The sequence below is a fragment of the Oncorhynchus nerka genome, linkage group LG15, assembly GCF_034236695.1.
Source record: "Oncorhynchus nerka isolate Pitt River linkage group LG15, Oner_Uvic_2.0, whole genome shotgun sequence".
In the NCBI taxonomy this organism is placed as follows: domain Eukaryota; kingdom Metazoa; phylum Chordata; class Actinopteri; order Salmoniformes; family Salmonidae; genus Oncorhynchus; species Oncorhynchus nerka.
This window is the reverse complement of record NC_088410.1, coordinates 40,314,797-40,329,003: the sequence shown is the minus strand read 5'-3', so window position 1 is coordinate 40,329,003 and position 14,207 is coordinate 40,314,797. Positions and strand designations below refer to the sequence as shown.

Genomic DNA, 14,207 nt, shown 5'->3' with positions numbered 1-14,207 from the left:
TCTTCCAGCAAGACAATAACCCCAAGGACGCATCAAAATCCACAAAGAAATTATTAATTAGCCACAAAAGTCTATGGACTTGAAACCCATTGAAAACCTGTGATTTTAATTGAAGAGAGCTGTCCATCAGCACAAACGAAGGATACCAAGGATCTGGAATGATTATGTATGGAGAAATGGTCTAAGATCCCTCCCAGTGTGTTGGAAAGAGGCTCAGTGCTGTTATCCTAGCAAGTTGAGGTTTTGAAAGGTATCGAAAACAGGGGTGTCAATCATGTTAACCCCTTTCTTATTTAGATTTTTTAAATATCAATTGTTAAAATCTCTTTCTCTGAGCAATTGTATTAGTATAAAATAATATGTAAAAAGAATGTTGCATACAATATAGCTAAGTATTAGAATGATTTATTTTCGACAGTCATTTTTGCTCGTCTTTATCAAAGGTGCCAATAATTTCGGGCCCCACTGTACCGCCATAATATATATTCCCATAATTAAAGCACATGCCTATATCATTATAACACATATTCTATGGAAAATATTACAAACTGGACCATAAAAACCTTTATAGAGATGATGGAAACTAACTCTCATGAAGAGGAACTTGTTCTTTCATAACAGATGTTTAAAAACAGGATCTAGGTTTACTATGATCCTTATATAACACCACCCACATCAGAAATATCAGAAGGCTTGATACAGCAAAGAGGAAGCATAAAAAATATAAACCATTATATTGCTTTCATTTTTTCCCTCACATCGAGGCAGGACCATTCAAACCCAGGCAATGACTTTATGTCGTTTTGCAGCCCTACATTATTCTGCTATCTTCACAAGGTATTTATTAGAGGTTTATTTTTTTTACTCAGGCAACTTTTCACATTTACAATTGTGTCACGGTCATCATAAAGAGGAGACCAAGGCGCAGCTTGGTAAACGAACATACTTATTTAATAGAAGAGCGAACACTGAGCAATATGAAGCAATATGGCTAGTGAAGAAATATGGCTAGTGCAGAACAGGCAACTAAACATAGAATAACAACCCACAAACTATCCAAGGAATATGGCCACCTAAATATGGTCCCCAATCAGAGACAATGATAAACAGCTGCCTCTGATTGAGAACCAATCTAGGCAACCATAGACATATAAACATCTAGACTAGAAAAAACACCTAGACATACAAAAAACCCTAGACAATCAAAAACTACACAAACCACCCCCGTCACACCCTGACCTAACCAAAATAATAAAGAAAACATAGATAACTAAGGTCAGGGCGTGACAAATTGACAGAGAATGTAGCTATAAATACTAACTGTGTGTGTGTGTGTGTGTGTGTGTTTGTGTTTGTGTGTGTGTGCAGGATGCAGGTGAAACTCCTACTAATGGCATTGTGTGCAGTGGTGTCCTCTTTCAAACAACCACTGAGCACTGAGCTGGATGGTATCTGGGAGGAGTGGAAAACCCAACACAGCAAACAGTATGCCAAGATTACTTAGAGCCTACGGCAAACACAGTATGCCAATCATATGATCATACTAACTTTCACTTAAAGAGGCAATATGCAGAAATCACTCCACGGTTTCCTGGTTGCTAAAATTCTATTAGTTTGCCCAATGACAGAGAATTACAGAATTATAACACACAGTTCTATGTGAATTTGGTAGCACATAATGTTCTGAGAACCATATGTTTCTTAGAGCTTAGTGAAAGTGTGGTTGTCCTATGGTTATTTTACATACAACCTTTCCACAATGTTCTGGGAATGGTGCAGGATAGTTGCTTGGCTTTGAAACATTCACGGCACATTTAAAGAACTTGACAAATTAACTTTAGTTTCTTGGAATTTCATTACCTTGACAGAAAGCTTCCTAAAAGTTCAAACATGGTTACATTTAATTGAATGCTAGGAATGTTTTCCAACTGGTTTGACATTGGGAAAGTTCTCAAATAGTTTAGAGAAGGTTAATATATTTATACTGTACTTTTGATACTTAAGTATATTGAAAACCAAATACTTTTAGACTTTTACTCAAGTAGTATTTTACTGGGTGACTTTCACTTGAGTATTTTTCTATTAACGTCTTATGGCTGCAGGGGCAGTATTGAGTAGCTTGGATGAAAGGTGCCCAGAGTTGCCCAGAGTAAATGGCCTGCTCCTCAGTCTTAGTTGCTAATATATGCATATTATTGTTAGTATTGGATATAAAACACTCTGAAGTTTCTAAAACTGTTTGAATGATGTCTGTGAGTATAACAGAACTCATAAGGCAGGCAAACACCTGAGAAGAAATCCAAACAGGAAGTGAAAAATCTGAGGTTGGTCAATTTTCAACCCAGGCCCTATTGAACTCACAATGGGATATGGATGAAGTTGCATTTCCTAGGGCTTCCACTAGATGTCAACCGTCTTTAGTTGAATGAGGCTTCTACTGTGTTGTGGGGCTGAATAAGAGCTGAATGAGTCAGGTTACTGACAGAGAACCATTTCCTGGTCACGCGTATTTCACATGATATCGACCTGCGTTCCATGGCTTCCTCGAGACAAGGAATTCTCTGGTTGGAACTTAATAGAAGATTTATGATAACAACACCCTAAAGATTGATTCTATACTTAGTTTGAAAGGTTTCTTCGACCTGTAATATAACTTTTTGAAGTTTATGTCCAAAGTTATGCTGGACCTGCACGAGCGTTTGGATATGTGTACCTAACGCCCTAACAAAAGGAGCTACTTGGACATAAATAATGGACATTATCGAACAAATCAATTATTTATTGTGGAACTAGGATTCCTGTGAGTGCATTCTGATGAAGATCATCAAAGGTAAGGGAATATTTATAATGTGATTTCTGGTTTCTTTTGACTCCAACATGGCGGAAAATGTTATTTATTTTCTAAGCGCCGTCTCAGATTATTGCATGGTTTGCTTTTTCCGTAAAGTTTTAAAAAATCTGACACACAAAACAGACATGTATTGTGTAACATGAAGTCCTATGAGTATCATCTGATGAAGATCATCAAATGTTAGTGATTAATTTTATTTGTGCTATTTGTGCTTTTTGTGACTCCTCTCTTTGGCTGGAAAAATGGCTGTGTTTTTTTGTGGCTTGGTGGTGACCTAACATAATCGTTTGTGGTGCTTTCGCTGTAAAGCCTATTTGAAATCGGACACTGTGGTGGGATTAACAACAAGATTACATTTAAAACGGTATAAGATACATGTATGTTTGAGGAATTTTAATTATAAGATTTCTGTTGTTTTGAATTTGGCGCCCTGCACTTTCACTGGCTGTTGTCACATCATCCCGTTAACGAGATTGCAGCCCTAAGAAGTTTTAAGGTATCTTTACTTTTACTCAAGTATGAAATTTAGGTACTTTTTCCACCACTGCTCCATGCACAGAGAGGACACATGGACATGAATTTGCTTAGGCATTAATTGTGCAAACACATTAATTATTTATTGAGGCTCGGCATCAGTGTGATTCAAACCTATGATTTCGAGTCTCTAACCATGGAATTAGTCCACTGCGCCACCAGGATGGAGCAAGAAAGCCATGTTTTTTTAGTTCATACAAAGCTGTTCATTTTAGTCTGTTCAAACAGACTGTATTTCAAAGGAAACAAGCACTCATTAACATCAGGTGTGGCCAATTAGTAGCCCCGGCCAACACACCGAACACACTTAACAAGATAGAGGATAGAGAGAGTTTTGTTGACTCTGAGAAAGGAATGTATATGTTTTTAAATAACATTCTTAGAAAGTTCTTTGAACGTTACTACAGTTGTCTTGTGGTGTTTATGGAACATTTTCTTAATGTTCTGAGAACATGAGGAAATCTGCAGAAAATGTTTTGCTGAAGTACTGAAATTCCCACAGAACAAAGTTTTTCTTAACGTTCTCTGAACAATTTGAGAACATTACTTTTAATAGAACCATGAGAAAACCGGTAGGAAACGTTATGCTGAAGCACTGAAATTCACACAGAAGAATGTTGTTTCTTAACGTTCTCGGAACAACTTGAGAAAATGACTTTAAATAGAGCCATGAGGAAACCTGTAGGAAACATTATGCTGTAGTACTGAAATTCCCACAGAAGAACGTTAATTCGTAAGCAAACCAGGAACACATTTTTTTATTTATTTTTTATTTAGGATAGCCAGGGGCACACTCCAACACTCCAACACATAATTTACAAACTAAGCATTTGTGTTTAGTGAGTCCGCCAGACCAGAGGCAATAGGGATGACCAGTGATGTTCTCTTGATAAGTGCATGAATTTAAACATGTTCCTGTCCTGATAGCCATTCAAAATGTAATGAGTAAAAAGTACATTCTTTTCTTTAGGAATGTATTGAAGTAAAAGTAAAAGTTGTCAAAAATAGTAAAATAAAGTGCAGATACCCTAAAAAACTACATAAGTAGTACTTTAAAGTATTTTACCTGAGTACTTTATACAACTGGCTTGGAGTTCAAAACCTCCCAGGAAAACTTTCAGGGAACCATTGTAAAATGTTCTCAGAACCTCTCTGCAACCAATAAATTAACATTCCCAGAACAGGCTAAATGTTCACTTCTGTTCTCAGCATAATAATAAAAAAACGTTCAGTTTTACCGGTCAGGAAACGTATGCCTTCATTCCCAGAACCAATGGGAAACCATAAATGTACGTTCCCACAACTACCAAGGAACCAAGTGTGCTAGCTGGGTGAAAATGTGACTTAAGTGGAAGTTTAGGATGTGTGTATCACCCTTGTGTTAAGATTTTCCCCATAGAGAGTTAATCGTGACATCAATAACTTGAAGGGCCTTTGACTTGTCTTTCTCAGGTGGATGAGGGCTTCAGAAGGATGATCTGGGAGACAAACCAAGGCCTCATCTGTCAACACAACCTGGAGGCAGAAATGGACAAGCACACCTTCACTCTGGGAATGAACAAGTTTGGAGACATGGTAAGACAACCCACAATTGTAATTGGACCAGCAATTGCATGAGCATGAAACATGAATTTAATAAGAAATATAAATAGGAAAGAGAGCAGCTTTTACAGGTTGTTGTATTATGTCTCAGATAAAGGGGAAGTTCAGTATTTTACAACTTAATATTAAAGAGGAGCTGATCCAAATAAATAACTTCTCTGGTTGTAAAAGGCCTATGTGGCATCAATAATAGTCAGAAACATATATTCTATTGCCCAAATTGATTAAAATGTGTAAGTAGGATAACTTTGTCATAAAGTCAGTATTTCCAAAACTGAGTTTGTAAGATTTAACGCAACTTGAAATGTTATCACTACAGTGGTATATAGTAGGCCTACCTGTTTCTCCCATTGAAGACATAAGATTTCACAAAACATATATGGCTAGGTAATATTGTTGGAAATACTGTATATGCTGCATTGTAGATGCGCAATGAATGACACTCCCTGCCCACATTTGTCCAGACCACAGATGCAGATATATCTACACAATCATTGTTTTAACATTTAATAAAAAAAAAAAATCCATTTAATGTTTTTTATATTTTTTTATATATATATTTAATCAATTTCTAGAATTAAAGTTGTCCTGACTAAAAAGGCAGATTTTCTTTTTTGCCGGCCAATTCTAATATTCTTTTGTTAATTCTGTGTTCCAGACAAATAAATAGTACAATGCCTTGCTGACTGTTAATGCTGCTGAGGAGGAGAAAGGCTGGACAGGATCAAATCAAATCAAATCAAATTTATTTATATAGCCCTTCGTACATCAGCTGATATCTCAAAGTGCTGTACAGAAACCCAGCCTAAAACCCCAAACAGCAAGCAATGCAGGTGTAGAAGCACCCTCTCTAAGTGGAACTGCAGTCTCTAAGCATCTCCTGAGACATGGGACTGGCGTCAATATGGATATGTGACTCCAGTGAAGAACCAGGTTGAAGAGCAGCCTCTTTCATTTGATCTCTCTCACTTTTGGGTGAATCCTATCTTCCACTTAAGTCTACATTTCCTTTAGTCTCCCATTGACATCATGCATGACTAAGTAAACATTTGGCTTAACTGGAAGTTAGAATTCTCCCCTTCATTCTTCTGGTATTGTACAGATTGACACTTTCTCTGCATTTAGAAAGGTGAGAAAACTGTTGAGGTAGTGGCCTGATATGATGTGTAGGGACAGGAGTTTTTCCTGGCCACCTTACTTCTAGGGGATAACTTCAAAGCACAATAGGGGAAATAAAACTTTATTTTATCCAGGGGCGTTGTGGACTTTGCCATGCATTTACTTCTAGGCAATAACTTCAAAGCAAAATAGTAGATATGACAACTATTTTATTTGATCTAGGGGTCTTGTGGATCTTGCTATGAATTTGCTGCAGTCGGAGCCCTGGAGGGCCAGATGTTCAAGCAGACAGGCACACTGTTGCCTCTGAGTGAGCAGAACCTGGTGGACTGCAGTGGAGACTATCACAATAATGGCTGTGACGGTGGCTTGGCCATGAGGTGTTTTAGTTACGTCTGAGATCATGGGATTATGTCAGAGAGGAAATATCCTTACACTGCAGAGGTACAATACAATATGTTACCATTAGAGTTGAAATTTTTTGGTAACTTTCCCCCAAATTCTCAGGTTTTCCAAGAAATCCCAGTTGGAAGATTCTTGGAATCAGGAGGGTGTCATGCCCTGACCTTAGTTATCTTAGTTTTCTTTATTATTTGGTTAGGTCAGGGTGTGACAGAGGGAATAACCATGAAACCAGTAGTTTTTTTAACCATGAAACCAGTTGTGTAGTTTTTGTATTTTCTAGTTTTTTTGTATGTTTATGGGTTTCCTCGTCTAGGTGTTTATATGTCTATGGTTGCCTGGATTGGTTCTCAATCAGAGGCAGCTGTTTATCATTGTCTCTGATTGGGGACCATGTTTAGGTAGCCATATTCATTGGGTATTTGGTGGGTTATTGTCTATGTGTAGTTGCCTGTTTCAGTACTCTTGTTATATAGCGTCACGTTTGTTTTGTTTAGTTCTGTTCAGTGTTCTCTCTTCATTAAAGAGTTATGTTCGCTTATCACGCTGCGCCTTGGTCTCCTCTTTATGACGACCGTGACAGAGGGAATAACCATAAAACCAGAAATCCTCCAACTGATATTTCTGTAAAAAGTGGGAATTTTGGAAAGAACATAGAATAGATGAGTGAAAAGCTCACTGTAAAGCTTGATTGTCATAATAAACTGTTTTCAGGTGGGCCCTTGTGAATACCAGAATGCAACAAAGGAAGCCTGGTGCAAGGGCTTCAACAGAGTTCTACAAAGATGGTGAGCTCGGTGTCACCTATGATTAGATTTTTTTTTAAATTGAACATTTATTTAACCAGGCAAGTCAGTTAAGAACAAATTCTTATTTACAATGACAGCCAGCAGGGAACAGTGGGTTAACTGCCTTGTTCAGGGGCCAAAATACAGATTTTTACCTTGTCAGCTCGGGGATTTGATCCAGCAACCTTTCGGTCACTGGCCTAATGCTCCAACCACTAGGCTACCTGCCGCCCTAAGTATACATGTACATTCCCGTCAAGGTTACACTCTCCAGAAACAGGTAATAGATTATCTCTTTTGAGATTGTAGTAGTTTAACGTTATTACATTGGACTCTTCTGCAAACGTATTACTACAATTTCAGGTGTGAACCATTAAGCAACATATAAGTAAGAAGAGAAAATAGTCCTAGGCTAGAGGTACATGTGTGTAATTTTGGGGTGTAATTCATATGTTTGTGTAATTCATACATTGCTCTCAATGCATGATTCCAATTTTTGTTTGATTAAGAGCACATTACATTTATTTATAATAAAATACATTCACAGCTAGGGTATCATAAGTTGTGTTGTAAAACCCTTAGTTGCTTTGTCCATTTTTGGACATATAAATTAATGATACATAACCCTTGATTCTTGAAGAATATAACTTATAAATGCCTCATGAGCTAGTTCAACTGTCGTAACCCAAATTTTGGTTTTACTCCAATGTTTGTAAACAATGTACTGTAAGTGTAACAAACACTGTATGGCATCTAAACATGGTAAAAATGATAATTTTGATGTTGTTGTTGGTCAGTCCTTACATCCATTGCTCTGTCTATGAATTTGAGAATGGTAACATTTCTCCAGGCCCATCACTGAGCTTTTAAGGTATGTATTATATCACTCTGTATTCTCACTCTCTCACTCTCTCTCAAGTATTATCAATAGGGACTTGCTTCATAAAGTACTGTAGGTCAAATTTATCCTCCGGTAGACTCCTTTTACAGGTAGTGTGTGTGTGCGTGCATTTGCATGTTAGGGACTTGCTTCATGCATGCCTGTAGTAGTTGTAAACAAGACAATTCCTTAACACTACTAGGACGGCTTGGATTGAGTTCCAGTCAGTCATTTGACTCTCATGGTCTGCCAACAGATGGCAGAATTGTCCAGCAGTTGTGCTTTGTCCAGCAGTTGTGCACTGTATCTCAGTGCAAGAGGTGTTACTACAGTCCCTGTTTCAAATCCAGGCTGTATCACATCTGGCCGTGATTGGGAGTCCCACAGGGCAGTGCAGATTTGGCCCAGCGTTGTCCGGGTTTGGCTGGGGTAGGCCCTCATTGTAAATAAGAATTTATTCTTGACTGACTTATCTAGTTAACCCTTGTGTAGTCTTTACATTCTGTATACTCCCCTTGTCCCAAGGGTAAAAAATTACCTGCCTTCACTAAACCCCTAAAACAAAGCAGCTAAATTTAATTTTAAACCCCAAATCTCAGTGGACACCGCTCGTTTTTATTACAACACACCTGTCATAATTATTTTCTTGACTAAAGTTGAGGTTTATTATTATTAATGCTAAAGGTACTGCATAGGTAGCAAGAAATGGCACTTGTATAGCCTAAGAAAGTAGCTGAAATGTGCAGAAAGTAGTTTTGAATGCATTTTATTGAAGGGAAACAATAACAGCCTTGAACTCTTTTGGCAACATAGTGATATGTTCTTATATACTGTACATTGAGGAATTCTGTCACGTTCTGACCTTAATTTCCTTTGTTTTGTATTTATTTAGTATGGTCAGGGCGTGAGTTGGGTGGGTTGTCTATGTTTGTTTTTCTAGGTTTTGGGAATTTCAATGTTTCGGCCTAGTATGGTTCTCAATCAGAGGCAGGTGTCATTAGTTGTCTCTGATTGAGAATCATACTTAGGTAGCCTGGATTTCACTGTGTGTTTGTGGGTGATTGTTTCCGTGTCTGTTCGCCACACGGTACTGTTTCGGTTTTGTTCACGTTTATTGTTTTGTATTCATTGAGTGTTCAGTTCATGTTTTTAAATAAACAACCATGGACACTTACCACGCCGCATCTTGGTCCGATCCTTGCTACACCTCCTCTTCAGACGAAGAGGAGGAAAACCTTTACAGAATCACCCACCCAACAAGGACCGAGCGGCGTGGTAAAAAACAGCAGCGACGACAGCAGCAGCAGCAGCAACAGCGGCCAGCATCACAGGACTCCTGGACATGGGAGCAGATACTGAACAGAGAGGGACCCTGGGCACAGGCTGGGGAAAATCGCCGTCCTAAAGCAGAGCTGGAGGCAGCGAAAGCTGAGCGGCGTGGTAAAAAACCGCAGCGACGACAGCAGCAGCAGCAGCAACAACAGCGGCCAGCATCAGAGCAGAGTCTGGACTACACGACTTGGGAGGAGATAGACAGGTGGGCGGTCGACCCAGGGAGAGTGCCGGAGCCCGCCTGGGATTCGATGGAGCAGTGCAAGGAAGGCTACAGGAGAATGAGGTTGGCGAAGCCAGCACGGCAGTACGAGAGGCAGCCCCAAATTTTTTTTTTTTGGGGGGGGCACACGAGGTGTGGTACTAAGCCAGGTAGCAGACCTGAGCTCACTCCTCGTGCTTATGATAAGCAGCGCATTACTGGTCAGGCACCGTGTTATGCGGTTAAGCGCACGGTGTCGCCAGTGCGTGCCCATAGCCCGGTGCGCTATAGGGCAGCCCCCCGAGAGTGCCATGCGAGTGTGGGCATTGAGCCAGGGCGTATGGTGCCTGCTCAGCGGTTCTGGTCGCCGGTACGCAGTTTTGGTCCAGGTTATCCTGCGCCGGCTCTGCGTGCTGTGTCTCCGGGGCGCTGGGAGGGTGCAGTGCGTCCTCTGCCTGCGCTCCGCTCGTGCTGGGCAAATGTGGGAGTGGAGCCAAAGGGAGAGGTGCGTGTAGTAAGCACTAGATCTCCCGTGCTTACCCACAGCCCGGTTCAACCTGTGCCTGCACTCTGGAGGGTCCGGGCTAGAGTAGTTGTGCAGCCTGGGGAAGTGGTGCCAAGGTTGTGCTCCAGTGCTCCCCCACAGCCCAGTCTTTCAGGCTCCTCCTAACACCAAGCCTCCTGAAGGTCTCCCCAGCCTGGTGGTTCCTGTGGCAGCCCCACGCACCAGGCTCTCTCTGTCTCCTCCCTCAGGTGGTCCCGCCTCCCGCAGGTGGTCCCGCCTGTCCGCTGCGCCTTCCGCCTGTCCGGAGCCTCCCTCCCGCCTGTCCGGAGCCTCCCGCCTGTCCGGCGCCGCTGCCTCCCGCCTGTCCGGCGCGCTGCCGGAGCCTCCAGCCTGCAGCTCAGGCCCATCATCCCAGAGGCGCCGGAGCCCCTCATCCCAGAGGCGCCGGAGCCCCTCAGCCCAGAGGCGCCCGAGCCCCTGCCCCTCTGTCCCGAGCCCCTGCCCCTCTGTCCCGAGCTTCTGCCCCTCTGTCCTGAGCTGCCCCTCTGTCCAGTGGGGTCATTGAGAGGGGTGGCCATGGTGAGAAAGCCACGGAGGCGGACAATAAGGCGGACTAAGACAATGTTGAAGTGGGGTCCGCGTCCCGCGCCAGAACCGCCACCGCGGACAGACGCCCACCCATAACCCTCCCCTATAGGTCAAGGTTTTGCGGCCGGAGTCCGCACCTTTGGGGGGGGGTACTGTCACGTTCTGACCTTAATTTCCTTTGTTTTGTGTTTATTTAGTATGGTCAGGGCGTGAGTTGGGTGGGTTGTCTATGTTTGTTTTTCTAGGTTTTGGGAATTTCAATGTTTCGGCCTAGTATGGTTCTCAATCAGAGGCAGGTGTCATTAGTTGTCTCTGATTGAGAATCATACTTAGGTAGCCTGGGTTTCACTGTGTGTTTGTGGGTGATTGTTTCCGTGTCTGTTTGTTCGCCACACGGTACTGTTTCGGTTTTGTTCACGTTTATTGTTTTGTATTCATTGAGTGTTCAGTTCATGTTTTTAAATAAACAACCATGGACACTTACCACGCCGCATCTTGGTCCGATCCTTGCTACACCTCCTCTTCAGACGAAGAGGAGGAAAACCTTCACAAATTCAACTACAAAATACTAGTCTTCTCCCAATTTTTTTAACCATTGCCCCACCCACAAGGTGTATAACCAACAACAATAAATAAGAATAAAATAAGATAATAAATACAAAACAAAAACATGAAGAACATAAATCAATCAATTCTAATTAGCACATGTAGGACAGTATGCAAGTGTGTGTGTGTGCATGGACTTTGCAGATGTATATCTCACATGTGCAGCACTTTGGGGGAAATAATTGGCATCTCCTCTTGCCTACCCCAGCTGCAGGCTCAGGTGGAACAGGACAAGATTCATCCCCTTGAACAGCTTTCACAACCGCTGCATAGGCTGCTGTGTGGGGGAGGCGCTCCCTTCTTTGAATGTATGGGGTTACAAGTGCCTTTCCCAGCTGCCCCAGGAACACTTTTTGTTCCACTTCTCAGGCATCCAGGTAGGGTTGACCTTGTTCCTTATCATGAAGGCATTGTATGAGGACACATCAATGATGTTATGGAAGATGACCAGGGGCCAGTGGGCAGTCATCCTTCTGCAGCTGTAAGTTCCAATCACCTTGTCCACGCCTCCTTTGTTGTGCTTGCAGTCCAGGATGATGGCTGGTTTCCTGTCTTCACAATCACTGATCTCAGCTGTTTTGTGCAGTGTGCTCAGGAGGACCACATTCTTGTTCCTCTTTGGGAGGTAAGAAACTAGAGTGGTGGTGGGGGTGAAGGCAAACTTTGAGAAGGCCTCTCTCCCTCTTGTTGCAAGGAGTCCAGGGGGGAGCTCAGGCTTGTTCTTTCTAACTGTGCCAACAATGGTGATCTTCCTCTTCAGGAGCTGCTGGCTGAGTTCATAAGAGGTGAAGAATTGTCACACGTGACGTTGTGCCCCCTGAGTCCATCTGTCACATCAAGCACAACCCGCATCCCATGGTTCTTCTCTGGGCCTCCATTGGTCAGCTTCCCTGTGTAGACTTGCATCTTCCAAGCGTAGCTGGATTGTGCGTCACAGGCCATCTATATCTTGATGCCATACTTTGCTGGCTTGCTGGGCATATACTGACGGAAAGGACAGCGACCTTTTGACAAAAGAGATCAATATCAGTAATTAGTATCAGTGTCACAGAAAACAATCACATAAATCAATGATATTACAGCAATACATAATACAATTAACAGTGAAAATCACTTAGATTGCACATATGAAAGTAAAAATGTACTTCTGAATGGAACCAGTTGCTCATTCACTGTTACTTCAGGCCCAGGGTTGTAGAGGTATGGCAGACGCTCCACCCACTTCTCCCAGACCTCGCTTGTGGCCGCCAGTTTGTCTCTCACACTTCTTGCAGGTCTTGACTCATGGTTATCAAATCGTAGCATTCTTGAGAAAGTGCGAAAGACTTTCAATGGCATCGTGGCACGGAAAATCGCCCTTCCACTCTCTGCATCCCAGAGACTACATGTAGCTTCGCCTCGGGAGCTATAGACACCTGCTAAGATTAGCAGCCCTATGCAGGCACGCAGGTCAATCTCATCCATCCTTTTCCAGGTGTCTCCATATTTACGGAACCCCTCCAAATGTGTCATCTCCAGGATGATTTCTTCGATGGCTGGTGTGATGAACATGTAGAATGTTGAGGCGATGTCCAGGGCATGGGCAACTGCATGTCTTGTGGGCCCTGGGGTCATCCTTATGACATTTTGTGCTGCCATCCTGCCCTGGTTGTCATATGGTGACAAGGACCATGTTATTTTGCTGTTCTTTAGCAAAAATGTTTTTCTTTCAGCTTGGGGGATTTCTTCTTCATCTGAAGATGATGCATTGTGCTCTGGGTTATACTCTTCCCCATCTTCTTCTTCAGATACCTCCTTCTCTTCTAAATCATTGTTCTCTTGTTCCTCCTGGACATCTGAAAGAATCTGATCGATGACCTGTTGGGTACTGAAACATGCACTCATGTTTCAGTGAGTGCAGATAGAGAACTGGGGGGACTGTCATCTACAGCACCTTTATAGCCTCTGACTGCATGCCCCATTAGTAAACAATGCTTTCAAGACATGTTTATTTGGTCTGAAATTGTGTTTATTTTGTCTGTGAACTTGAGTCATGTGTGGGGTCGTGGAGGGGAGATGCTGCACATGCACAAGAACGTTTTAGTTTTGCCTGAGTTCAATCAGTTGCACACACAATCTCAATTTCTCATTGTGTGTGTGTGTATGTGTGTTTTTGTGGTGTGTAAATTATTTTATAACTGCCGGGTCAAAAATGACCCTAAGACGATCTTTGTACCCTGGTTGTGTACATCTTTCATGGAAATATGAACAAAGGTGATGTTTCACTTTTTCTAATGTTGGGGTCACTCTAGGAAAAGTCATCAAATTTCAAGTTGAAAAAATATGATTTAGGGGGTTTGCTCTGCTGTTAAACATAGTGGCGGGTCATTTTTTACCCTTAAGACGACACAAGGGTTAAATAAAGGTTAAAAAAACATTGCACACCAGGGGCCTAATTGATAAACGTTTGGGTACACACAAAATATACCCCACAACATGCGTGCACCAGTTTTCACGCCAAAGTTAGCATTTATAAAGACTGAACTTGATGTGAGAATGTGCTTATCCTCCTGCAGACCATGTGTGCTCACAGTTTCTAGTGGTTGAAGATTTGCATTGCAAGAAGGCAAAAGTAGCCTCGTCGTAGAAATGGGGAATATAAGACACTTATTCAAAACAAAAGAACATGTAAGCCTAGTTAAATATAATAACAAGATGTAATCATCTAAAATAATTAGAAATAGGCATATATTTCCATGATCATTTGCAGAATAAATTCTTCAACTTTTCGGACAGTGATGGTTTCATAGGCTACTATC

General features: G+C 41.9%; 1 protein-coding gene, 1 long non-coding RNA gene and 1 pseudogene across 3 annotated transcripts; 2 read left to right on the top strand and 1 right to left on the bottom strand.

Moving 5' to 3' along the window:
- The first annotated feature begins 693 nt into the window (after positions 1-693).
- LOC135560193 (uncharacterized) lies at positions 694-6,411 on the top strand. Of its 2 annotated transcripts, XR_010458760.1 has the most exons (4): positions 694-837; positions 1,369-1,485; positions 4,838-4,960; positions 5,646-6,411. It is a non-coding gene; the product is annotated as an uncharacterized LOC135560193 (long non-coding RNA). The 2 variants fall into 2 exon arrangements; XR_010458759.1 differs by having other exon boundaries at positions 1,369-4,960.
- Positions 6,412-6,465: 54 nt separating this feature from the next.
- On the top strand, positions 6,466-10,449 carry LOC135560192 (uncharacterized). Its single transcript, XM_065001583.1, has 2 exons — positions 6,466-6,550; positions 7,223-10,449. The coding sequence occupies exon 2, from the start codon at positions 9,340-9,342 to the stop codon at positions 10,378-10,380; it is 1,041 nt and encodes a 346-aa protein (XP_064857655.1). The 5' UTR covers positions 6,466-6,550; positions 7,223-9,339; the 3' UTR covers positions 10,381-10,449.
- A 10-nt stretch (positions 10,450-10,459) lies between these two features.
- LOC135559825 (piggyBac transposable element-derived protein 4-like) lies at positions 10,460-13,293 on the bottom strand (annotated as a pseudogene).
- Positions 13,294-14,207: the final 914 nt, after the last annotated feature.

Excerpts from the sequence above, each read along its gene's own strand:
- LOC135560192 (XM_065001583.1), top strand. The coding sequence starts at position 9,340 with ATGGACACTTACCACGCCGCATCTTGGTCCGATCCTTGCTACACCTCC.